General features: G+C 44.1%; 1 protein-coding gene across 8 annotated transcripts in view; it reads right to left on the bottom strand.

Annotated features, from left to right (window-relative positions):
• SMOC1 (SPARC related modular calcium binding 1) overlaps nt 1-27228 on the bottom strand; it is a 169973-nt gene that overhangs the window by 6106 nt on the left and 136639 nt on the right. For all 8 annotated transcript variants that reach the window (XM_026793639.2, XM_026793638.2, XM_074542869.1 and 5 more), the window contains 4 exons: nt 21098-21290; nt 19943-20025; nt 16081-16186; nt 6722-6969 (listed from right to left, as the gene is read on the bottom strand). In XM_026793639.2, coding sequence (XP_026649440.1) covers nt 6722-6969; nt 16081-16186; nt 19943-20025; nt 21098-21290 — 630 coding nt within the window. The remainder of the gene's footprint in view (nt 1-6721; nt 6970-16080; nt 16187-19942; nt 20026-21097; nt 21291-27228) is intronic.

The raw sequence follows: 27228 nt of genomic DNA, 5'->3' as shown, positions 1-27228 counted from the left end.
TGGAGCTGCTGAGAAGAAAAAGCCAGAGGGAGAAAAGGTGTCAGTGGCCAAGGCTGAAATAGGTCACAAAGCACAGCCTGCTGGCTTTAGAGAACATTAATAAGAAACTGTGTAAGCACAGGAAGTTATTCCAAGACCCCGAGCACCGGCCCGGCACAGCCACCCATCCTGCCGGGATCAGCAGAACCGCAGCTCGCTGATGGCCGGTGTCAAACACGGCTCTGCTGCCGTGGGCAGAGGCTCCACTGCCAGGGCCAGATCATCTGCCTGGGCTGACTGGCACTCACAGCCTGGGCCCTTCATGGGTGGCTGCCAGGGCCCAGAGGGCACTGCCAGGCTGTGCATCACTGCCCTGGCTGGCAGCCTGGGGAAGCCAGAGGGAATCCAAGAGAACCCTCTCACCTTTACTGCACAGTGCAGGTAAGCCTGCAGCACAGTGCTATGCAGGAGCACAACCCATCTTTGGAAAGAGCTGAGGGAGCACTCCCTGTCTTTGGAAAGAGGTGAGGATCTCCAGGCCGGTGTGCACAGAAGGCAGGAGCATCCCTCCCTGCCTTGGCTGGTAAGAACTGGGCCAGTGCTCACATGGCCCCGTGCAGCCGTGTGGGAAACCGCGCTGGGGCTCATTCCCCGCTGCGCTGGGCGCAGAGAGCACAGCCCTCGGCTGCCTGCCTGCCACACCAAGCACGCCAGCCACGTGTACTGGCAAAGGCAGAACCCTGCCTCAGTAACTCTGCACTGCTGACACACAGGAGAGGGAGGAATATGGCAGGTGGTGACCGTGGGTTACTAACATGTACCTGGGAAGCCCTTGGGCATTATGGGGTAACATCCCATCATGTGGCAAGTTTCACAAAGCTGAGTATTTGCTCATCCTCACAAGTACACTCTCTTGGATAACAGTTCTAGTCACACTAGATTAGGCTAGGTGTCTTTCAAAGAAAAAGCCCCAAGGAAACCCCATCAGCTTTTCATAGGAAATTATTATTCTTCAGACATACTGAGCAAACCTTTCACCTTCTGGGGAGAGAAACAGCCTTATCTTGTGTTCTCAGCACAATACTGATGTCCTGATTCTACTATCAATTACTTTTGCCAAGATTAAAGGCAAATTATAGCACCTCTACAAAGCTCCAGAGGGGAGTATCTTGACAAACAAAACCAAGCACTGAACGAGTACAGCTCCTTTGATTCTAATCTAATAGCACATAAATGTACTTCGAAATTCCTTTTTAATTACCTGGTTACAGTTTTCTCATGGCCACTCACAATTGTTATTTTCTATCATCACTGGTCCAGAGGCCTTTCCCAGGTGATTGCTCTTTGCTACCTTCTCTCACACAACAACTTGTACAGTAATGATATAGAGCAACTCATTCCCAGCCTCCCAGGCATGCAGTCACTTCTCAAGATAGCAATAAGAAAGGTCCAAAACATCACTGAATGAAATCTGCAGTTCAGATTGTCTGTCTACTTTTCCTTCTTTCTGTAACATTTCCTCAGATTCAGTAGAAAGTGACATTCTGTTTAATTACACACACATACACTTTTTAATTAAGACATTTCAATCCTGTTTCTGGACTGGCTCTTGGTGGCTGGGTTCCACCTCAGATGTCCTCATGTGCTGTGAAGCATGCCCAACACCTACCATCTGACAAGCTCTTGGACAGCAAAGCAATCACAGGATCTGAGCTGGCAGAAGGGAACTTCCCGTCAGCTGGCAGAGGGACATTTCTTTGCTGCTTATTCCCTTAGCTCCTCTTTGGGCAGGCACAAAATGCTGACTTTGTCTCCTGAACTTGGAAGAATGTAGAGGTAAAACTCAACTCCAACATTTTGCAGCCAGCACAACCAGCATAAGCCTCACTCAGATCTACAGCCCTGATTAATTGAACTCCAATTAATCTTGGGTCCAGTAACATTCCAGCAAAGCTTTACAATATGTGTCAATCTCCACTCAAGGATCCTGCCTTTTGACTAATGCAGAGAGATACATTTGTTTTTTGATCACAGATGGTTCCCCCCCTTAACTCAGGCTGTGCAGACTATGCTGAGGAATGCTAACTTTTAACAGGCTGTAAATCAGTCTGCTTTTCTTCCACAATTCCTCAAACAGACAATCTTAGATCAAGTGATGGCAAAGACTGTTTCTGGCATACTCCGAGCTAAAAGCCCTGCCTGCTTGTTCTGCCCCAGTTGAAGAAGCCATTTGCAGGCTTCTGCAAACACTCAAAGGCTGACTCTTTCATGTGGCCACACCATTCTGAGATCCAAGAATGGCATTTTTCCATGTACATAGCCCCTGATAAAAACAAGTCTGGTTTAAAGAGAGGGACAAGAGCTGTGCAAAGCGGCCACCAGACCTAGCAGACTTGCCAGCAACTTTTTGAGTCACCATAAGGATGGAAAAGGAAAGGGTTTCTGATAGACTGGGCAGCTCACTTCTTCACTGGAAAACCACTTGTTGGCAGTACCCTCATATTAGGTAGCCACAGGCATGAAGAGATTGCTGAGGAAGGGAAGACAGACACAACTATGCATCTCAAACAGATTTAATTCTAAGCTGGAAAGACCTCAGATTCAGGTTTGTCCTTACAAATATCCTATCTGAATCCCCACATATAAATCTTACTTGGACTCTCAAGGTCCTGAAAAGCACATAACAGTGGTGTGTTATCTATGCTCTATGCTTCTTTTAAGCAGCTCTATTTCCAAGTTTGGATGGAACCGGCCACCAAAAAAAAAGCAAAACACTGACAAAAATGCAGAATGCTTAATATCTGTTTTCTTCAGAATCCCAAATACTATAAATTTGTATTATGTTTTATTTTCAAAACTATTATAAATGTTCAATTTGCCTGGCAAGAGGCATACTCACCTGGAATGATGACCCACTTCAGTTTAGTCCTTGTGCTATTGGACACCCAAACAGGATTTGGAACATCTGAGCTACGTTCACTTGTAATGAAGTATGATGTTGAGGTGTGGTGTAATAGCCTGTCTCAGTCAGGTGTGCCAATAACCTCTCCCTTCCCCTCCCTTGCTCCCTGCTGACTGCTGTCCGTCAATCCTGGCATTCCAGAAAGCGCATTGTGTGATTGGTGAAGTTCAAAAGATGCCTCTCAGCCCTGGGGACATTGGGCCATCCAGTGTAATTTGTCCCCTGAGACTTCTCCCCCCTCTACCTGGTTGGTGGGATCCTACCCCTTCCCTCCCTCTCTCTCTGGAGTTAAAAGCCACTGCAACCACGCGGTTCCATAATTCTGTTGGAGCTGTTGCTGCATTCAGAGGCCTGTGTGCCAGGAATAAAGCTCTGGATCAAAACCCTCCAGCAGAACCCGACTCCTTTTCCTTCACCTTGCCTTAAAGCTTCTCCACCAGAGGTAAACCTGAGCTCCTGCATGCCTGGACTTATCCCAAGCACCCAGCTGCAGCATCCAGCCAGCCAAAGGTGTCTCTGAGGTGAAACCACCACAGCTGCTGCCTCTGGTCAAGCAGCAAGGGCCAGATGAGCCCAGGCACGTTCCATCCATCTATATTGGTATTTAATTCCAATAGTATATCAAGGGGAAATTATAACCTTCCTTGCCTCCCTCCAACCCCTCCTCATCCAAGCCAGACCAGAAGAACCTTTCAAACAAAGCTTTTGTTGAAAAAGAAACATTTCCATGAAAAGTCCTGTCTTCATCTGACTAGCAGTTTACAACTGAAAGTACATAATGAAAAAGGTTTCCATCTAGCTCTTGGCTTGAATCCACAGTGTCCTCAGCCCCAGCAGATCTTTGGAGACCACAGTACAGAGAAAGAAACAAACAGCAAAATACAGGGACTGACTACATGCACCTATGATCCAGAAAAGGAAAGTCAGAGGAAGGGTAAGATGGCAGAATCATCGAATGGTTTGGGTTGGAAGGCATCTCAATCTTGTTCCAACCTCCCTGACATGGGCAAGGACACTTTTCACTAAACCAGGCTACTCAGAGTCCCATCTAACCTGGCCTTGAATACTTCCAGTAATGAGGCATCCACAGCTTCTCTGGGCAACCTGTTCCAGCTCTCACCACCCTCAGAGTCAAGAATTTTTTTTCTCACACCTAATTCAACTTACTCTCTTTCCATTTTTAGTTATTTCCCCTTGTCCTGTCATTCTGTGCCCTTGTAAAAAGTCCCTCTCCCTCTTTCTTACAGGCTTCCTTCAGGTACTGGAAGGCCACAATCAGGTCACCCCAAGCCTTCTCTTACAGGGTGAACAATCCCAGTGCTCTCGGCCTTTCCTCACAGTAGAGGTGCTCTGTCCCTCTAATCATCTTGGTGGCCTCCTCTGGACTCATTCCAACAGGCCCTTGTCCCTCCTGTGCTGGCCCCCAGAGCTGATGCAGCCCTGCAGGTGGGGTCTCAGCAGAGCAGAGCAGAGGGGCAGAATCCAATCCCCTCTGCTCATCCAAAGCACCCACGCTGCTCTGGATGCAGCCCAGGACACGTTTGGCTCTCTGGGCTGGCAGTGCCCATGGCTGGCTCATGTCCAGCCTCTCAACCAGCAACACCCCCAAGTCCCTCTGGGTAGGGCTGCTTGGATCTGTTCATCCATAGCCTGTGTTTATATTGGGGATTGCCCTTAACCATGTGCAGGACCTTGCCCTTGGTTGTCTTAAACCATATGAGATTCCCATGAGGCCACTTCTTGAGCTTGTCCATGTCCCTCTGGATCCCATTATTCAGGCATGGCAACTGCACCACTCAGCTTGATGTCATCTGCTAATTTGCTGAGGATGCACTCAATGCCACTGTGTCATTAATGAAGATATTAAATAACACTGATCCAGTATAAATCCACTTGTCCCTGATGTCCATCAGGACTTTGAGCTGTTCACCTCCACGCTCTGGATGCGACCATTCAACCAATTCCTTATCCACCTAGTAAACCAACCATCTCTCTCCAGTCTAGAGAGGATTTGTGGAGGACCATGTCAAAGGCAAAGATACTCACTGTTTCTAAATTTAGCAGTTCTTATGAATAGGAAGCATAGAAAATATATCATCTACCACCTCACAACTTCACAACTTCTTAAAAAATATGCATTACAAACTTGTTTACTGCACCTCTGGAGCACTCTCACTTACTTCTTTCTTCCATGTTAGTACCTGCTGTCTGCACTGCCCCCTGCTCTGCTTTTTAGTCCTCACCATCCTTTAACTTATCCCTTTATCTTTGATCCTCAAGGCTTATCAGGTTTGTAGTAGGTACGTGGAGCTGCATGACAGAATAAGATCAGAGCCCCTTTTTGTCCTGTCCTCATACAACAGAAGAAACCATGAAGGGTCAAGGATGTGTTCTCAGCAAACAGCTGGACAATCAGGCACTCACAACAATGTCACACTGCCTTCTCTCCCCTTCATATGGGCTCAAAGTTTCACATATTCTTTCTTCTCTCCCTTTGATTATTCTCCCCTTCCATAAAGTAAATTTTGAACATCCAGTTGGCCAGGGCAGCAGATTCCAGAGAGTCTTATTGCAGGCCAAATAGCAATAAAACTCATTTGGCATATTCGTCTTATTGGGAAGGTAATAAAATTAAGGATTGCTATTTTGGTATGTCATTCCTCAGTAAGGTGCTGATGACTAAAAAAACACCTCCACAGGGCTAGGGAAGCTGAATGCTTCTCACAGCTGACAAGTAATGCTATATGCTTATTATGGTAACTAGATGTTTGCAAAGCACCTAGAAAATGCAACTTCCCAACACCCAAATGTACTGACTCCCTTCCCACTCGTGCTAAATCTGAGAAAAGGACTAAGGAAAGATTAAGATGGCAGAAAAAAAAAGCTATCCACCTTTCCCAACTACCGTGACACATATAACAACAGCTGCAAAGCCAAAACACCTGCACAGGAAATTAGTCCCCTGGAATCTCCCTGTTTGCCTTCTCCTGCCAAGCAAGTCTGCCGACAGTCAAGAATGACTGATAATTATTGAATTTGGGTTGAACTGTTTCAATTCCTAAAATTTCCAAAAATATCAGTTTGGTTTGGGTCCCAACAGATGATGAGGTGAAGATGAAAAAAGGAAGAAAAGGCAGGAGGGTGGGTTGATTGCTCAGACACTAAACAGAAGGAAAATAGGTTATTCACACGCCTTATTTCTCTACCAATCTCAAAGTACAATTTAAGTTTGAAAAAGGGCAACAGTACAGCCCTGTGCTTGTTTTCTGAGTTGTTCTCTTTGCATCATCCACTCTCCTGCATGCTGAATTTAGCAATGAAAATAAATATTATTTTCTGTTAGTAAACAGGGTCTCCAGAGAAGGCCTGGGTCTGTGCTGGCTCATACATCATCCAACCTGCATGGCTGAGACAACAGAATCTTGTTAGCATGGTATTACTCAGAAGGCACCTGATCTTAACTACAGTTTCCAAGGACATCAACAGTACAAACAGAAAAAGTTTGGAATAAGTCTGGCCAAGAACTCTTATCTATTGCCTTGTTTCTGTATAGTGCTTAGCACAGAGGTCTGTGATAGGACATAGAAGATGGAGCCATAACACAAGTAACAAACTACATTTGCATGGCAGTATTTTAATCCCATTCATTTGCTCACACAAACTCTGGCACTTCTGAAATAGCTGGGAGAAAATGTAGTTCTGAATTTGCTGTAACTCAGTTTTTATTTGTCAAGTTTTTCAGTTTGTACTGCCATGCAATGAGGAAGAAAAGGTACTCACCTCCTTCCTTGCTGACTCCCAAACACCCTTTCAGCTCCTGAAGCGAGATGGACTTGTCCTTGTTGAGGTCACAGTAGTCAGTGAAACGCCGGGCACATTTCTTGGGCTTGGCTTTCTTCTTCACATAACGTTTGAAAGGCTTTAGCTCCCGCTTGTTGATGTCATTGCTGCTGTTGTTGTCCAGCTGGCTGAAATACCAGTGCACCACTCGCTCCTCTAGCGTGTGGCTGGGGTCTGGCTCAGAGAACCTGCAACAGAGGAAGCACAGGCCCCCAGCAAGGGGTGCTCACACCAACACTGTCAAGCACATGCTGAGGAGCAAGAGCTGCTCGGTGAATCAGGCAGGTGCTATGCCGTGTTCAAAGTAAGCAAAAAACACAGGCCTTCAATCTCCTCCTTTTAACTGGACTCTTTTGAGATAGATGAATTTTTTCTAAAAATGTCCTTTAGCATTAACAACTGAATTGCCAAGAGAATCTTGGAGTCTGATACCATCAGTAGCCATGGTTCTCCTCACACCAGTTGCTGAAACTCTGTCTAATCCCAGAATGATCCTCATTACAGGGCAAGAGACAATCTCCTTGGTCCTTTTGGCCCTTGGGCTCCCATTCAAATTACCAGCAAGAGACCCATGAGTGTCAGCTGTTGTGGTAGTTTCTGTGACAGTAACATCTAGCTTCAGAAAGGGAACAAATTAATTTAATTCAAGACACACTCATTATTTGAAAACGTCCTTGGCAAGATACAATATTCTTCTCCCTGGATCTGTTTACATAATCTGAACTCCTCTACTGTATTTTCTGCATTTTTCATGCTTTTCACATACCTGATCTACACATAAGAGTACCACAGAAGATAAAAACCACAAATCCATTAAAAGCAGTACTACAGAGCTGGAAATTTCAGTTTATTTCATTTCTTAATCATTGTGGTGTTACAAGTTTGATGCTATTTGACTCATATTTTCCTTCTGTAGACAACAATAATATCACAGAGGAAAAGGAGAAAAAAACAAGGAAGAGCAACAGCTATAGACACACAAATACAGAATGCTGTATGTCAACCTCATGCCATCACTGAACAGGTACTGTTGTCATACCATTTAAGCAGTGTCTGGTGCTCTGCAGCAGCAGTGGGAAAGGGGGTTATTCCTCAGGGATACTGAGAACTAGGGAAGAAACTCTTTCTAAGCCAGTCTGTCTTTTCTCCGTATGATGAGCATGCCAACAGAGAAAGCTGAAAAGATGCTGAAATGAGGCTGAGGCCTGAACCTTTTTTTCCTCCAAGAATAAAGCATTTTAGTGCATGGAAATTAGTGGATAGGTAGTCAGACATGCTACACTGGCACTGATTGCTCTTACTTACTCCAGTAAACATATCCAGCTGCTGCATAAATTCCTTCCCCAGGAAGGAGAGAGGAACAGTTGCCTACTGCAGGCAGCCAGATTCTGGTGTGAGTTTGGAGCATTCTAGCTGATGGAGAAACATGAACCCAAATACCCTACAAAATGTTCTCCAAGACTGCTGTTGACCTTGTTTCAGAAACTAGTAGAATCTATACTTATATAGTCACTGAAGTTTGGGGTTTTTTTTTTGTTGGCAACTAGGAGAGAGAAAATCCTTTTGACTTGTTGGTGTGACGAGTTTTGCCTTTAAAATTCAGCTACACAGCCTGAAAAATACCCCCTCACACATGGTACCCCTATGGTAAATTAAATTATTTGTGAGGAGGACTCTGCAGCATGCAGAAAGCAAGAAATGGAGTTTAAGTGAAGAACTGAGATCTTCATTAACCTTTTCTGATGGCTTTTACAAATAAGGATAGAAATCAGAAAGGTAGCCCCTATCCAGAGATCCTTGTAAAAAGTAAACACACAGTACAGAGAGGCAGATAAACGGTATAACGTTTTTTCCCAGGGTTTTACTTGAAACTGTTTTCTTCATTTAAGTCTTAACTGAGAGGCAGGCTGGCATTCAGTCACAGCATCTGGTTAACGTACAATGGGATAAACACTGTGCAGGAGGAAGAAGGGGTTAGGAATAAGTCTGCCTTAGTTGAGGAACCAAAATACCAGGCAAGCACCAGGAATCACCTATAGACAAGCAAAAATTGCAAAATTCCCCCCTTCCGCCCAAAGTTAAGGAATTGTCTTGATTTTCTAAACTGCATGCATTGACCAGGATGACAGGAGAGAACAGAAACACATCTTGTGTCTTATATTTATGACATTTATTGCCATAGCTATTGGTCTCTCTCCCTTTTGGAAAGAAGCTGGCTATCATTTGAAGACGAGTATGTTTCCAACAGGCTCAGAGGAGTTCTATACTGCCAGGGGCAATACTCTGCCTTTGCTGAAACAGAAGGGTAAAACCTGAGCTCTTGCTTGTGAGACTGCCCTTGTTCACACCTTGGCTTGCTCTTGTTTACTGAAGGCCCACAACTGGAGAGGCAGAAATGGAGAAAATAGCAGAGCATCTTAGAACCAACAGCAGAAAGACAACAGACAAGAGCTTTTCACTGCTGAAGAGGCACTCAGAAGCAGGACTTTAAAGTGCCTCTTTTCCAGGGCCACACCAAGGAGGAGCTTTTATGAGTTATCAAGAAAGGCAACATAGCTCTCTTCAGCACTTTCACAAAGAAAATGAGGGACATTCACAGGCTAATACAAATGCATTGACTCATGAGGTGACACTAAATCAATCTTTGCCATTACAAACATGGTGAGAGCTCAAGCTGAAAACTGCAGCATGCTAATAAAGCTAAAAGGAATTAGTTTAATGGCTGTGACTCTAGGAAAAAGGAAGATACAGCCATTTCTGTGTTTTTACCACTTTCTGTTGGCTGGCTAACAGAACTGCAGTTCCTGAGATGGTTGGTTGCCTGCCATCTCTGGCTATCACCCAGAATGCCAGCACAGGAAGCATCCCCATCATCTCAGGGTGGCCATATATCCCTGGCTCATGAAATTCCATGATACACTACAGAAGGATGAAGTTGCAGTACTGTATTTAACTACCTTGACTTAGACCACTGCCCGTGAAAGGCACTCAGGCACCACCCATGAAACATGAATTAATGCAGCTACACAGCATTGCTAGGCCACCTAGCTTTGCTGATGTGCCATGACACCAGCCGTGCCTGCCGGCTCCGCGCAGAGAAGTCGGGGCTCTGACTGCCCTGTGAGCACACACTTGGCAGTATTCCAGGGGATTGTCCCTCCACTTCCTCCCCATACTACTTCAAGGGAAGAAAATCAGCCCTCAGATATAAACTTCATTTATTGGTCCACCTCTCATTCAGACCATAAAGGAATCAGAAAAATCAAGACAGAACAAAGCTGTCCTGTACATTCTCAATTTCCAACATCTCTTGCTCTAACTCCAATCACACTAAAAGTCACTGAATTCCAGCACCTTGCTTCAGTGCTGTAGCAGCTTTTTAAAAAACAGTAAGAACTACCAAAATGAAGACAGCCTTCTTTCTCATGTTGACTGCATTACAGCTGTAATTACTTTTCTGCCTAATTGTTCCTCTTTAGCACTCTGTGGCAAAACAGTCAGTCCTAAAGAATGAGCACTAGTGAAGAAAGGAGGTCTGTGTAAACTGATTTTCCAAATGTAACCTGATGTTGCTGGACTGCTTTTGTACAAAAGCCAGGAAGTTTAGCTCAGTTATGCAGCATAAGCCCACCAATATTCCAACAGTGAAGAAAAGCATGGTCTGTCATTTACAGACTTAAGACAGCAAAACAGCTTTCTAAAAAATTTGTTGGCATCAAGTATAAAGTCTTCTCCAAGCAGGCTCTTGCTCCTCCTTCTGTATAATATTCTAAGAGCTCCCTAATAGCAGAATATTTATTTCTTAGGTCACATAGAGATATGTGTGTTAAGGTACAGCAACTTCTAACAATGCTATCTTCCAGATGAGGCGCACCTCCACAGAATGCCTTCACATCATCTGGTGTCACTGAAGAACACAAAGAGGCTGTGAAAACCATGGACATACACTTTTTAAGCTGCACTGAATGCTGGAGAATGACTGCCAAAATATCAAATAGGCAGCTTGAATATGCACTGTGCATGCAATCTGTAATGGTTTTCAGCCCTCAAGGCCCCTTGTGAAAGGAGCAGTTAGCTCAGTGTGAAGGAGCAGGGAAGCAGGGGAGGAATAGAGGCTAAAGTATACAAGAGCAGCTAATGTGAGACATGATTGCCCTAAAGAGCCATGTACAGTGCACCATCACATTATGCTCCATAGAACTGTGCAAAGTGTACTATGTGCCACTACATTTTACTAAGTAAACTGAAGTCCATTCCTACCAAAGCTGTCCTTTGCTCCCTGAACACTTTCAGCCCCACAGGCTGCAATCTCCAAAGTATCCATCAGGCACCTGTTTTGAAGACTTAGAAAATCTATTCTTTTGTACTGCAAACTTTATGTAGCAACATTAGCAGCTGAGGCAGAAGGACATAAGGGCAGTAAGATCAGCCCATCATCTAGCTGGACTGCAGAGCCTGTAAACCAGAGGGACCTATTCCAGGATGAAAGAACACTGATGAACAAGAAGCTGGTATCAAATGCTACAGAGTAAAAAGAAAATTAATTAGTCCAGCTTTCATTCCCAACACACACACAAGGAATGTTTGTGGTCAGGATGTCTAAAGGAGTTAGAGCTGTAAGTTTGTATGACTTGTAAGCATTTTGCGAGGATATATATACCCTGCTTGGTGCTGTTGCTGAATGAACAATGGATGGAGTGTGACTGACCCCTCCAGTCAAAGCCCATGACAGCATTGATTATGACCACCAAAGTGCCAGCAGTACGCATGGAAAGCAATGAGTTTAATAAACTGAGGTAAAATTCAAAATTGTTCTTGCTCTGCTTCCATTTCTTACTCCCATTTTGTTGTCCTTTGCAGTTGCCTAAAGTTAGTCTGTAACAGTGGAACATGGTTTGAATCAGAGGGGATTACTACAACAGAATTGAAAAAGGATCCTGTATTTGTTTCATTATTCCTCCTTTCCTGTAGCCAAGGAATCAAGAAGCCAACAAAAAACTAAGCTGTGTTCAGACTAAACAAAAGGGTACTACCCAGTCCAAATTAATTATGGGAAATGCATAGTTCCTTTACAGTTAAAAATTATCTCCCCTATTACAGTCCAGTTTCTTTCTCTCTTCAGGCTAAGCTGTATATGAAACATTATTCTGAACACAATTTTTCTGAAGACTGCAGGATAAATAATGTAGAGGGTTAAAAAATCGCATCCTTTCATTCCTCACTGACTGTTCAAAGACCCTCCTCTTACATGAACTCTCCTGTATCTTTAATTAGGCTAGAATTTCCATAAGAGGACAAAGGGAAGTTGGTATCCAACTTCAATTGAAATGCAATAGGAGTTGAGCATCAACTTTCCTGCACTGTTTAAAAGTGTCAATCTTTATTAAAACATGGATTGGCTTCAGAACACCCTGGAGATGTGCTGAGCTGTGCTTGCCTGCTTCAAACTGATCAACTAGAGCATGAAATGGAACCTCAGGGCCATTTTCTGGAGTACTTTTGGGGGCTATTACATGGGAGTAAGTGGCAACTGTAAATTAAGGGACTGACAGCTGCTTACATGGTAAGTAAGGGTGGCTGTTGTAAGCTGTTCATTTACCTCAAATTCCACAGGGCAGTAATATGTTTGCTGATAATGTAGCAACCCATAATGCACACATTTTGGCAACTAAAACTCATTTCTGAATTGGCAGGGACCAAAGAGAATTTCTCAGATAACGGAAACCCAAGCTGAGATTCCCTATGATCTAGTTTAATCTAGGTCCTCTGTAATATGACTACATCAGAATTAGAAAAGAGACTAAAATGTACTAAAGCTAAGTCTAAATTTTAAGTGCTGTTCTTATTGTATAGTAGTCACTTGTGAAAAATTTCAAAAAATTTTTTTTTTTCAGTAAGGATACAATGTACTGGCTAATAAACCAATTCTCTACAATTGCTCCCTTAATTACTTTGAAAACATACAGTAACAAGATGTGTCTTGGAGTTATAATATAAACTTAAAATTAGGAATGAATTTTACCAGAGATTTTCTGCTTCAAAACTATAAATGAAGTCTATTTGGCTATTATGCTGTAATATAAACCAGGGCCATGAGGAAGGGAAGTTCTCATCTCATTTACATTATTTACATTATTGTAAAGCAAGAGTAACTCAATTAAAGTTAAAGCTTTGAACTTCCTTAAACAAGACAAGACCTATAAGGGAATACAAAGTTGTTTTAACCATGCCCAGTTTAAAAAAAGATTCTTATCAGGTTTTGTTTACATGGCCTGAAAGAATCCAAGCTACTGCCTCACTTTCCTGCTACTACATTGTTTTTGAGGGCAACTTAGCGCAGCTCTATGTAGTTATTTCAAATGCCAATCTCTAATTTTTTCCCATGCTTCTCCCTCATCATCCCACTCTCTCTTCCTCCCCCCAGCCCCCTCACAAAAAAAATAAAAAGCTAATATGGATATTAATTGCAAAGGCACTCAGCAAACACAGAAGTTTTCACTCACATATCCTGATTCAGACCGAAAGTAGCAGGGTAATCTAATCTGATTTCCTTTGTATCATAGTCACAGAATGTGAGTCAAATTATTCTTGGGACCATAACTCAGGTTTGACTAAAGCAAGTCCTTCTGAAACATATCAGGCCTAAGATGAAAGCTTTAGAGAGAGTGAATCAGTCCCGTCCCTCATGGCTTCACTCTGGCTCGGAACTGCCCTCGCTTTAAAGAAATTTTGATCACAAGTTTGTTTATATTCAGTTAATCACGTTCTTCCCTGCTAGACTTAGGAGCCTGCAGAGCCTTTGTCAGTATAGGGATACTCAGATTTTACAAAATGAACTTCCAACCTTTTTTTTTCTTTCAATACCCTAAGGATGTCTGAGCTCCTTAAGACTCTCACTGTTAAGCTTTTTTAGTCCTGGACACTTTGGAAAGGCTCTTCTCTTCCTTTGGTCCTTAATTTTAATATTGATACTAAAGATGCATTCTGCATGTCTGTATGTACTGGCTACCTGGGCACACTCTGGCTCATGTTCAGCTGCTGCAGACCAGCTCTCAGGTCCTTTTCTGCTGGGCAGCTTTGCAGTCACTCATCCCCCTGCCTGTAGCACTGCCTGGGGCTGTTGTGAGCCAAGTGCAGAATCTGGCACTTCCCTTTGAAGAACCTCATACAATGGCCTTTCCCCATTGATCCAACCTGTCCAGATCCCTCTTGCCTTCCACAGGTCAACACTCCCCCACAACATGGTGGGATAAGGGGACACTCAATCCCCTTGTCCAGGTTGTTGAAGGTGATATTAAACAGGGCTGGCTCCAATACTGAGCCCTGGGGAACACCACTTGTGACTGACCACCAGCCACTCTCTGGGTCCAGCCATTTCTTACCCAGCAAAGAATACACCTGTTCACACCATCAGAAGCCAATTCCTGAAGAGAGAACTCAGGATATTCCTCACCTTGGGACTCTTGGGAAGCTGGACTCACTGCACAGAGACAGCTTCCCAACTCCACAAACACACATGAAATATGTACTGATAAAATTTTTATATAAATATCAAAAATTCCCTGAAATCACTTTTTAAAAAAATAAAAAAGGTCTTATCATGGTCTGTTGGGTTGGAAAAGCTTGACACATGTTATTTGAGGTACATGATTAGTTTAGCTGAGGCACATGGAAAATTAAACCAGAGCAGTTATCTGAATTTAATCATAGTTGTGGGCCGGCAGAGTATTTGGGTGGTAGCAGTCTTTTGCCTTACCAAGGACAGCCTGCTAAAAGATTTAATTTTCCCCCCTTACAACTGGGCTGCTGACATTGGAGTGGAAAATAAATCAATGTGATGACTGTGTGAAGAGCTGGGCAGTGAAAAATTCCACCAGAAAGGCCTCTATTGAAAGCTGGGAAATACACAAAGCTTGGGGAACATTAGGAAGCGAGCCTGCTGGTTTATAGAAGCGCAGTGGGGGCATACATCCCTGGTCTCTGCAACATTGGTTTATATTAAGCTTTATTTTAAGAGTGATGATTACATTGGCTGTGTTTCAGTCCCAGTGCCAAAGATGCCAAATAAATATCAAATACTCTCCAGGGCTTCCCACCACCCCTACCCGCTGCATTTGAACCATGCAAATTAGACAGAATTGACATTGGAATGCTAAAGTCTGGGAGAGAAGGATGTATTTCCCATCCTTGGGGCATTTTTCATCCTGTTTATATGAATACAGACATGTTAGCACTACAGACATACAGCACTAATTCAATGGGTTACAGAATATTCAGCAGGCAAGCACACACACAAGTCACTGGACTGATTTGTAAGGTCTAAATGTGACGTTAAAACCATATGAGTTCACTAGTGGTCCATACTGAAGTCAAGGGACACAGCCATGCCACCCAGGACCTTGAATGGTCTTCAGCAGTTAAAAGATGGCACTGATTGCTTCTCCATTATGAAAGAGGAAAGCAGGGGATCAACATTACTGTCAACACATTGGAGGAATACCCATACAAGTAACATTTGTGCAGAGGCACTTCCATCTCCAGACCTGGGCACATCAGTCATTGTGCCATCCCTGCAAGCTGCCCCAGCACTGACTCCTTTTATAGTCAGGCAAATCCAGACCCAGGGAAGCCTTGCCTAGCTGAGGCAGAGCAGCACATTTTAAATCCATCCCGGTTCGTTCACAATGGTCTGGCCCGAGGCAGCGCTGCAGGGATCTGCTGTTACCAAGCAGGAGGGGGAGACACAGCCTCAACTCTCCTCCAGTTCCCCAGGAACACAGGCTGCTGCCTACCTCTTGCAACAGGCTTGACCTGTTGCTCCTTCCAAAAGGGGTGGACACGCAGCTGGTCAGAGGGGAGGGCCATGAAAAACAGCTCCTCTCCTCATCGGCAGGCTGGCTGCCGCCTCAAAGCAAAGCCACAGCGCTGGTCCTGCCAAGAATTTGGTTCACATTCTTCACTCCCTGTGGTAGCCACTAGGCCACACTTCAATCCATTTGCATTTTATTAGGTCTTTTCATGCACCAAGGGACAAAAGAACAAGCCATTTCCTCCCACTGTGCTCTCATTTCACACTTCAAATGGGCTATACTAACCTTTATGGTGGAGCAGCTGCCAGGGAGGAGGGGTGGGAGGAGGCAAGCTAGGATGACAGGACAAAGCAGCCTCAGATCCTCTCTCAGCAACCCAGAGGAACCCAAAGCAGTCAGAGCAACATCTTTCTCACCTGCCCCCACCTCAGGGGCACCCAGAGCTCTGTAGTCACCTGGGTCGCATTCAGCCGTGCTTTCTGGACTCACCTCCCACCCCCAGTAGGTGCTGCTGAGTTAATAGCCTGTACCATATCCGTAGTCAGAGCATCAAGTAAGCTGGTAATAAATTCAACTTTCTTCCCTTCTGGGCAGCCTGCAGAAAGAAAAGAGGAGGTTTAATTCAAGAACACACAGACTAGTCCCCTACCCCAAATCAGCAAGGATCTCTCAGAACATCTTTTGTTTTTAAGACAGCAACAACCATCAACACAGTCCCTAAGGAAAGGCAGAAGAATCCCTCAGTGGGTTTCTCTGCGTGGCAATTTGTCCTGCAGCTTTTGTCCAGGCACATGCAGGGTAATCAACAATATCTGGCAGGAAGACTGTGTGGTTAGCTTTATGGTCTCACCCAGCTCTCTACCAGCAAAACCGCAGGGATGCGCTGGAAGTGCCTGGCAGATGGGAGTTCCCATGGTGACACTTGCAGAGAAGTTTACAAAACAATTCATTACCTCCTGGATCACCTTCTGAGGCAAATGTGGCTGTTCTGAAGCCCTAACTGACAGATTAAAGAATCCCAGAGCACAAGGCAAGGTCTGCTGCTTGCACTCTCCTCTTCAGGCACAGAAAGCATTGCCTGCCACGCCTACCACAATAACTCATTCTTCACATGATCACTCTACATAGGAAATATGTCAAACTGAGTTGGTATGTGGTTGTCAACTCCAGTCACTGCTGGCTTAAGCAGGACAAAGTGGGTTGAAGATGAGCTTGGTATCCATTTCCATTACTTAGTGCTGAGGCTGTCTACTTCCCCACTATCATAACCATGGACTGACAGAACCTTCTATCCTCAACAGTGCCAGCCTGTTACAATGAAACAAACTCTCCATCTCCTCACCTTTAAAAGGCAATCTATGCTGTTTACTTGCTACTTAAAGTAAGCTTTTTTTACTACCCCATGAACACTTTGACAACTGTTCTAGCCTGGAACAGGCTAAGGAACAAGGAACCAAGAACAGGCGTGCTTAATTTCAACACACTATTGTCAAAACTTGTCCAAAACCCATCACCTGCCATCCAATTGTCTCCTCTTGATGTGACAGAGAAGCCATCACCACATCCCTCACCTCTTTCCCCAAATGACCATGCACTACCAATTATTCAGTTGATGAGGGCAGTAGATGTCAGCACACAGCCTCCCACAGCAACACAGAGCAACGTCAACACTCTGTGCTCTTCTTGAACAAGCAAAGAAGAACATGTACCACAAACAGAGCACCGGAAACTTACTGTAATCCCTTGACAGCTGAAAGCAGCTTGCAGACTGATCTGACAAAAGTCCCTCCTTTGCAGTAGTACAGGCTCTGTCCACTGCAATAGCTAACCAACAGTCCCTAGCCTCTCTCCATATTCTGTACACTGCACGCATGCACACCCCTCAGCAGTCACTTGGCATATGATCCAGAAAATGTCAGCATTGTGATGGGTAAGCTGCTATTGCAGCCAGAGTAGACCACTCACTTAAAGGAGCTTTTTGTTGAGGTAATGAAAAGGCTGAAGAACTATTTGCTACAAGTCATCTCCCTGGGCTCCCAGCATCTCACCATCTGCAGGAATTAGCAGTTTGCCATTTGCTATGTATAAGCAACATTTTCCTTCCTTCTTTCTTTTTTACTTTTGGCCACAGTCATGACAGGTTGTGAAGAGAGTATGTGTAGGTGTGCAAGGATCTGAACTTATGTCTTTCCCACCTGGGCCTCTGCAGGGTCTCTTCATACAGGCCAAGAAGTGCACTGCTGCAGCACTGGGAGTCTAAAGAATGGACAAATCTCTACAAGAGGAATAAAGTAAGGGGTCTCCCTGACAGAACCGAGTGCAAATGATGCAATCAGTCTCAAATTAAAGCAAGAATTTTTCTTGACATTCAATTCTGCTAAGAAATGAGAGCAGGGAAAAAAAAAAAGAAACATTCTCTCTCATCCCCTGCAGTTCTGGCTCATCAGTAAATTTTTGCATACAAGAGCAGCTAATCAAACAAACCTCAAGATTGCATAAGAAGTTCATGCAGCACAGCATTTCTCGGGCAGACAAACCAGGATCAGATCCTCTGTCTCCCAATCTCTCCATAGACAGGGATATTTTCAGTAATAGGAATCACAGAATCACAGAATATGGCTAGGGTTAAAAGGGACCTTAAAGATCATCTAGTTTCAACCCTCCTGCTAGGGGCAGGATTGCCATTCACTAGGCCAGGTTGCTCAGGATCACATCCAGCCTGCCCTTGAGCACTTCCAGGGATGGGGCATTCAAAACTTCTCTGGGCAACAATCATACCAACTAGTGCAGCCAAACAGAGCTTGAAGTTTACAAAGGCACAGAAAACTGGCTTGAGCTGAAAGGGCAGCTCTCCTGGAGTTTGATACTGGGAGCAGACTGCTAAGCTACAGAGCATCCCATGTACTCTTCTGCATCAAGCAGTTCCTGTCCCCTTCTCTGGCTTCAGTGGAGAAGGAAAAGGAGAAGGGAAACAAAACTAGTCTGTCTTCTTCAGATCAGAAATAGAGTCTCAAAGAAAAAGCCAAAGTACAAAGAATTTTTGCAGAGGATCTCTGAAGAGGCGGGGAAGAAGTGCAAGGATAGGTGGTAAAGCAATGGGAATGGGGGATGGAGAATCAAGGATGTAAGGTTATTCCATTTTACTGTGATTTCCTAGGGAAATGAGCCTTAATGTAATCCATTTAGCTGGCTTCCCCACCCCACAACATACTATTTGAACCAATCGGTTGATTTCCTTTGAATGTGAAAGGGAGGCAATAGGAAATTTTTACATGACTTGTGAAAATGAGGAGCTGCACAGAAGACAACCCTGCTGAGGGGATAGTTTCTAAGCAGAAAGGTCTGGGGTCTGAAGCCAGGAGCCAGCAGGACAACAATCAGGAGACACATGAGGCAGATATGGAACAAATCTCATTTCCTTTGCTAACCTGCTCAGGAACAACTCACTTTATGGTACCCTTAGAACATTAAGTTGATCCAGAGTCACCAGCTACTTCTGCAGGAGTAGTGGTGTCCACCACCCCCTCATGGTGCAGAGGGATCCACTGCAGCTTGTGTTTTCAAGCAGTTCTCATCCAGAGAGGGGTGGGCGTTGACCTGTCAGTGAAGGCCCCTCACTCTGCTCCTTAGAAGGGAGCCAGAAGGAAAAAACAGCACAGACAGGTGGGATAGCATTTTTAAGAGCTGCACTGACACCAATACCCAGCACGTGTTCCTAGCAGAAAAAAGGTAGGCAAACAGCAAATTACGCTTGCCACTCTGTTAAGAGAGAAAAACAGAATATAAAACAAGGAGCAGTGGGAAATAAAACATATTCCAGGCAGAAAAGGAGGAATAAAGTCCAGCTAAGTGAGAAGCCACCATTAGATAAGGAACCTCAGTACACTGTGAGGGCTGTTCTGCCTGGTCCATGCAGTCAGTGAAAGGGAGCAAATAAGAGCACTAACTGGCAGTTGCATCCTCTTCTGTGACTCAGGGAGCATCAAGCTGCTGAAAAGCCCTGCTAAACAGAAAGGATCTTGTCCTGGTCAGGCTTTAAGGAACATTCAATGTTGAGCCCATTCTTCCCCCAGGGTATCTCCGGGCATCCTGGTTTCTCTCCACAAAATCCTAATCCCAGAAAGGTTTTCAAAGGGCAGACAGGCAATAAACACACCCAGGACAGACCCAGCCTTTTCCAGTTCACTGCTGAAACTGAAGGTGATCTTAAAAAACCCCCACAGAATAAAACCCATGGTAAAGCATGCACTGCGAGGAAAATCCCCTATCTCCTCAACAATATTCTTGGCCTCTTAAGAGTCCCAAGGTGGGACAAGGTAAGAAGGCAGAGAAAGGATTTTGTTCCTCTAACCTGGAAGTTCTCTGTCCTTGAAGGGATCATCAATCTCTGTGCTCTTCGATCTGGCATCGCTTTCACACACTGGGGTCTCATACCTGAAAAAGGAGAACAGCAGAAGCTAATCTATGTAACATAGCTTTAGACATCACATAGTCACTAATCACAGACTATTCTGAGCTGGAAGGGATCAGCAAGGTCCCTTTGCTTGAGTCCAACTCTGAAGTGAGTGGCCCATACAGGGATCAAATCCACAACCAAGCCATTATCAGCACTATGCTTTGACCAGCTGAACTAATATCAGGATCAATGGCTTTTGCCTTGTCTGCTCATTGCAGGGGAAACCAATAAAGAAGAAACCTCCAGAAGAAATACCACTCTCAAGCATCTCACTGTTTATGGACAATCAGCAACAGCAGCAGAAGTGGAAAGAGAAAGAAGAACATACTTTGAAGTCCAGTACCAGCTGTCAACTGAAACCCACAAACAGCACAGGACCCTCTTCCAATTCCTGTGGGTTTAGGCTGAAATTTTTTTTCAAAGCTGTCCATGCTTTGCAGAATCACTACATCTAGCCAAGTTTAAGTCCCAGCTCTTACTGGCCTGTTTTTGCAACTTGCCATCCCTGCAATTTGTTTCCAAACTCCAAGTGAGAAAATGTAGTTTCAGGTAGTTTCAAGATAGGGAGTGACTGAAAAAAAAAAAATCTATCTCTCTGTTTTAAAATCTACGCATGCACAACAAGCAGTCTTCTAATTCCCTACTGATCAGGATTCAAGTGGCTGCAACATGGAAGTATAAAGCGGATGATAATGCAACAAAGACACCTGTCTTTTCATGCCCATAATCTATACTCTTAAGCAAAGTCCCCATTCCTTCTACCTCACAAAAGCAAGCCAGAAGAAAAAAAAGGCTGCTTTGTATGAATATTTTAACACAGAGAAAAGTAAGGACAGAAGTTAACATTCACCAACTCCTATGGAGAGGATAGAGAGGGAGCTGCACAGTAACACTCAACAGGGAACACCACATACAGCATTGCTCGCTCTAGGGAAAGCAGTGTAGAGCTGACTGCTCTAGGGTGAGGAACCGGTTTCATATTGCAGCAGTATTTTTTATATCTCATCTTCTTCAGCCAGGCACCTTCCCAGGCCTGCCTACAGCTCTCACCGTGTGGAAGTACCAGGCAGGGGACGTCCCGTGTCCACCAGGACGCACCAGCAGTACCCAGTGGACTGGTGGCACTGCACTGGCTTGTAAAGTCCTCCAGGGGCGCACTCGGGGATGACGATGCCCTCCCGGGGGTTCTGCCGGGCCTCCTCCAAGGCGCTCTGCCTCTCCTGGTCACAGGAGTGAACTTTTTCTGGAAGACAGAAGGGAGGTTGGAAGGGGTAGAAAAAGGAATCAAATCAAGATCACTTTGCTCAGGTCAGTGGGATATGGGTATCCTTCACATCAGGAGCCCTTTGTGTCTGTTTCCTTCTCATCAAACATCAGTATGTCTACATCCTCAGGGACCGAGGGACTGCTGCGTTGAGAACTTTCTCCTACATTTAGCTGTGACACAACAAGATTATGGACTGAAGACATTGATGGCTGGGTGCTCAGGATGCCAGAAACAGCAGAAAAACCTCTTCTTGATCACTTAGGTTTTGGAAATGAACTGTCAGGTAAAAATAATTCACTATTAATGCAGTCATAAGGTAAGCATTTCCCAGGTTGTTTTTGCAAGCTGAGAGATCCTAAACTGTGACTTGTATTTTCCAGTTAAACAAAGGATGCAAACACCCTGCCCTGCCCCTCTGTCTCTTTCTCCAGACTGCAAAACACTCCTCCCTCTTAATACCACCTCTCCAACATGATACCAAGAGAAGCAGGTTATGTTTTAATACAGATTTGCCCAATGCAGACAGCATCTGCACACGCCTCAGCAGGGAACAGAACGGGATATCTCACTCAACCCCCACTGCCATCAACTCTCCACTGTTGTCCTCACCTAGAAAACAAAGGGCACCCAACACTGCTTTCTACTGAGCAGCAGGTCAGGCCCTGTGCCTTAGGAACACAGGAAAGGCAGTTTCCAAAGGTATTGTCAAAGAGAACAGTAGTTCTGTGCATGCACCAAAGAACAGGAAGAAGCCCAGAAGTGGCTTCTGCAGCCAGCCTGGCACACAGAGCCCAAGCACTGCCCACAAAAGAGTGTAGGGTGCATGGACACTGCCAGGCTGCTGCTTCTCACATGGACCAGCCATCAAGGGGCAAGAGAAGCACAGAGTACCTGTACGATGATAAGACTTATTTGGCTCAACAGCCAGAAATTTGCAATTATAATTCTTCAGGTATTCTGACCTTTTGACAAGCAGAAAAATGATTTCAACTTTGTAAACTACTGAAAGTATGACAGTAAAGAAAAGAAAGCAGTCAAGACAGCTGAAAACACATCTAAGTCTAGGGTAACAAAAGACAACAATCTAACTCCTAACTTTTATCCTTAGGAGAGTGATGAAAAACAGAAGCAGGAAAAACAGCTGTCCTCTTCTTCCCTAACCTTCCTCTCCCCTGCAGTTTACTGTGGTTTTAATTTTATTTTTATAAATAGGCCACAAGACCTGTAATTCCTTGCCACAGCCAAGAGCTACCTCAAGACTTCAATATATAAAACTTTTCCACTGACCAGCAATGACACCCTAGGTTCATCCCAAATCTGAAGATGTTTGCATCATCAGCCAGTAGACACAGCATAACCTCAGCATCCTGCTCCCGTGACTGGACTGCACACAACTCAGCACACACAAGGCTCAGGTTCCCTCTACTTTGCCTGCCTGTTGGTACACCTTGTATTTTGGTGATAAATTATGCTGTAGAGAGAGTAAGTTTTGTTCCATATTTGGGGAACAGAAGGGTTGCCAATTTACAGCTTCGTAGCAGCAGATACAAGAAACTCCAGCAGCTCTGCACATCATCACCTGAGTTAAGCATGCCTGGGTACCAGAAGCATTTTTACTGGTTTCTAATTGAACTGTAGCAGCTGAAAGAGTCTCAGAGACCCCAAAAGGTCTCACTCTCCTCAGCATTTCAGATCACTGTCAAGGCTGGGAATGTGAAGGCACCTGAACTTTGCCACATACAAACCCATATAACAGAAACACAGAATCAAGTGTCAGTAAGTCTGACTCAAGCAGAGAGAAACTTTACCAGGAAGGAGCAGGAGGGGATAAAGTCAACAAAAACTGAAAGGGAACTCAAGCCACAGCTGATATGTAAGCTGACTTCACTTTGCTGACAGATTTCACATCTGAGAAGACAAAGAAGAAGAGGAAGAAGAGGAAGAAGAAGGGTGAAAAGGAACAAGAAAATAGGAAAAAAGAAAAAAAGAAAAAAAAAGAAAAAAATAAAAAGAAGACTGTTCCCAAGATGTACATGGACAGAGAAGTCACTGAGCCAGAGGCCTGCTGGTTCACTAACAAACCACTGACATCAAAGGGCCCCACTGACCCACAGTCTGCTGACAGCAATTCACCTCTTGTCTATCAGGTGAGGCAAATCACTCAGGCAGCTTGGGGGAAGCAAAAAAGCAGGGGCAAAATTTTCTGTCATCGTTATATTGCAAGCAAAAGGAAGAAAAACTTCTGCTAAAGAGAACTACATTCCAGGAATTTTTCTATTTAAATCCCAAAAGCTTCCTGAGTGCACAATGTCAAACCAAGATTTCTCAAGTCCTTTGAGTCTTGCAAAACTCTCAGTAAAATTACTCTGAAAAAAATACAGTATGTGCTAGAACAAAGAAATAAGCTATTGTTGTTGAAATCAAGAGAAAAAAATAATAAATTCCTTTAATAAATTAGTATGTTATTTTACATACATTTGCAGTTAGGTATGCAAATTACACAGAATAAATCTACATATTTACACATTTGTGCTATGGCATAAAAAATCAGAAAAATTCTCTTCACATATTAACAGAAATTTGTGGGAATTGAACAGTCACATTTACTACCAGAATACATAACTAACTGGTAGTTGTTTCTGTTTGCAGGCTGTTTAAAGACTGAGTGAAACAAATCTTAGAGGCTTTGCTCAGTTGATATCAGACAGATGTAATGATGCAAACTCTGTCACCAGCATTGAGTAGTTGAGTAGCCCCCCATTAGCAATGACAGTGGCACAGCTGAAGTGTCAAGGAGATCATACTTTACTCAGTTCTAATGTACATCTAGAAGTAGCTGCTATGGAAGCTCCTCCCTGCTTTACAGATTTCTACTTCATCTCATTTGCATGATGGCACAATTCTTCTCTGAACCCCTTCCAGATCCACCAAGCCTTCCCCAAGCTGGAGGAGATCAGAATAGCAAACACATTGACTCTGACAACAGCCTTGTGGAAATTTCCTTCAGTGACATCTGTCTGCTAAGCAGAATGTATTAACTAGCACTAGTTCCCAAAGAGACTCCTCCAGGCTACCACTCTAACAGCACTTAATTCCCTCAAAAAATAAACATTCATATAAACATTTGGGTATTCAAAAGCCAGCAAAATCAGCTGGGAAATCCACACCATCAGCTTCCCTAGTCTGGGACTTGGCATGAACTGCATGCAGTGTGACCCTGAAAGATTGGCTCATGGGTAACAAAAGGATCATCAAATGCTATCCCAGCTCCAGGACACTGAAGTTCTCCTGTTCCAGTCAAACCGCTTACTGGAAACTTTGCTGTTGTTGCCAAGGCCAGGTTAATGGAGAATAGAGAAAGCCTATGGCAAAGCTAGAAAGTTTAATGCCAGTTATGAAATTAAGCTGTCATCTTAGAAACCAGAAATATATTTATTATACATGCAGGGTACTTAAAAGCCTATTCCCTGTTAATGGGAGTTGCAGGCAGAGAAAGAAAGCTTTTCCTTCGTTGCCTAAACTAAACTTTTCTTAGAGAAAGAACATTTAAGGCCGCAAGTAAGTGGAACACAGTCTTCCTAAAACAAATAATAATATTATACCCATTTATTTATTTATTTTAAAGGCACTGTGACATTCCACTGCCGTTTTCTGCCATCCTTGCTTTGACTTACCATCAGCAAAGAAACCAAGTAACACTTGCCAGCTTGCTGCTGCTGGGGAGTGAAACCTCTGTGAGACAGCAAATCTAGATTACAAAACCCAAATTACAGAAAAAAAAACCCAATAGGGAGTGTATTCATACACAAAGAGAAGAGTCATTGGCAGAAATATCCATTTTACCTCAACTGTTCAGCTCTAAAATGTTAACTGTTCCGTCCTATTCTTGACTGCTTCTACCACTAATTAAAACATATTTTTAAAGTACTGTCTCTGAAGCCATGAGCTATGGCAGGAAAACAAGGCTTGGACATCTGCAGTTGCACATTATTTATGCAACAATTTTGCCCTAGTAATGGCCTTCTGAGAAATATCTGGTCAGATTCATTAAAGGTCTCTCATTCCTGGACTCGAGTATACACATTCAAACATGCATTTAATGCCTGCACAATAAAAATAAAAATTATGGACAAAGTAAGGGACTTATTAGTGTAATAAACTGTATGGTTATTAAAGAGATGGGGTGCTTGTTTACCTCACAAAACTGAGAAGAGAGGGTGTGTGGTGGCACCTAGCCAAAGGCTTGTGCTTAACAGTTCTCATGCTCACCTTGCAGGGCTGGGTGCAGCCCCTGGGGATGAGGCAGCCTCCCCCAGCTGCTCTCCTGACATGGAACAACTCTCACTGCCACCAAAGCCAAGGCACCAAGCATCATTCACCATGGCTGTGAAGATGCTGTGGATAACTATGGTGGGACACAGGGAACATTTGCCATCCAACCACAAAAGATTAACAGATTATTTTTTGAACTTTGGTCTTCTGCACCCAAATCTTTTCTCCTTAAAAGAAGAGGGAGACTGTGGCACCAAAACCAACCACCTTGGAGAGATTCCTACACCCTTAAGAGACAGGATTCTGTCTTCCAAATCAGCCAAAAGAGAGGGTCTAACCTCCCTCTATGCTTCTGCCTGGCCCCAGTGAAGCCATGTGAACAGCCTAACCCCAGAGCTACAGGCTGTACCAGGCAGGGCAGATTTCCTTCTCTTTCTCTCTCTTTCCCTCATTTCTTTTGACCAGAAATTCTGTCTGGACCAGCAAAACTTTTCCCATGGAATTCCCACAAAAAGCTTTAGTTTTAATGAACAAGCATTCATCACAAGGAGAGGAAAAGGTCTTTTAGAAGAAGAATTCTTGACCAATCCCCATTGTCAGTGCTGCAACAGGGACCTCATTTCAAAAAACTATTAAAAAAAAAGCCCTCAAACACATCTCTCCTAAATTTTTTTGTTCAACTCCCAACTTTCCTCTCAGTGAGACATTAGTGCAGCATAGAACAAAGGGGAGCAGCATGGATATCTAGCGCCAAGTTTCTACTGACCTCCTGTGCCAACCCAAACACGAGGACTAAGTGTCTTTGTGCCTCAGTTTTCCTTTCAGTGAGGAAAAGTGTTTGCCTGTCTCCCAGAAGAGCTTAATTCAGACAGGGCCAAATTCTTATGTGTCTTTACACTGCTGTGGCAGAGAGTAAGAGCTTTGAACCTGTTATTTTACCATAGCATGTACATCAGCTTAAAGCTGCTTTTACATTGTTTAAGGAAGCTCTAATGTGAACAGGACCCAGGTCCACTCCAGGAGAACAGGTACCTCACGCCAGTAGAGAGCTTACAAAAGCTGTGGGCAGAAAGCAAGTTCAGCACAGGTTACCTCAGCAGCCCAAACCTGCATCCTTCCCTCCTCAGAGGGGAAAGAGCAATTGAAAAGCCTTAAGTACAGACATGCCCAAGTGCTGGCAGGAGTAGCAAAGCAATGCAGTAAATAGGCCCTTATTGCCTGTCCCCTGAGCAGGGCTGTGGGTGGAGGGAGAGAAACAACCCCTTCTGTGTTTACTGGGAGCACAATAACAGCTGAGCAAATACGGCTCATGGGGATAGCATAAATCTCTCCACACCTCTGTTAGTCATCAGTACTGATAGCCACTCCACCCTGTTCTGTCTGGGATCATGGTCCCTCCAGAGTTTTCTGGCTAACATGAAGGTAAAAAGAAAACAAACCTTGCAGGTGTTCCCATACTGTACCAGTTGAGCAGCCTTTGCTTTACCTTGGTACTCACTCCATTTCATTTCTCAAGGCACAGGCTACAGAGGAAGCAGATGGTTCATGTTCCAGTGCTGAACAATGCAAAGGTTTAACAGGTGGGTTATTATTTTCAAAAATGCATTATTCCAAGTGGCTCATTAAACTTCAGCTATCCAGG

The sequence above is a fragment of the Zonotrichia albicollis genome, chromosome 6 (genome assembly GCF_047830755.1).
Source record: "Zonotrichia albicollis isolate bZonAlb1 chromosome 6, bZonAlb1.hap1, whole genome shotgun sequence".
Lineage (NCBI taxonomy): Eukaryota > Metazoa > Chordata > Aves > Passeriformes > Passerellidae > Zonotrichia > Zonotrichia albicollis.
This window is presented reverse-complemented; position numbering and strand designations above follow the sequence as displayed.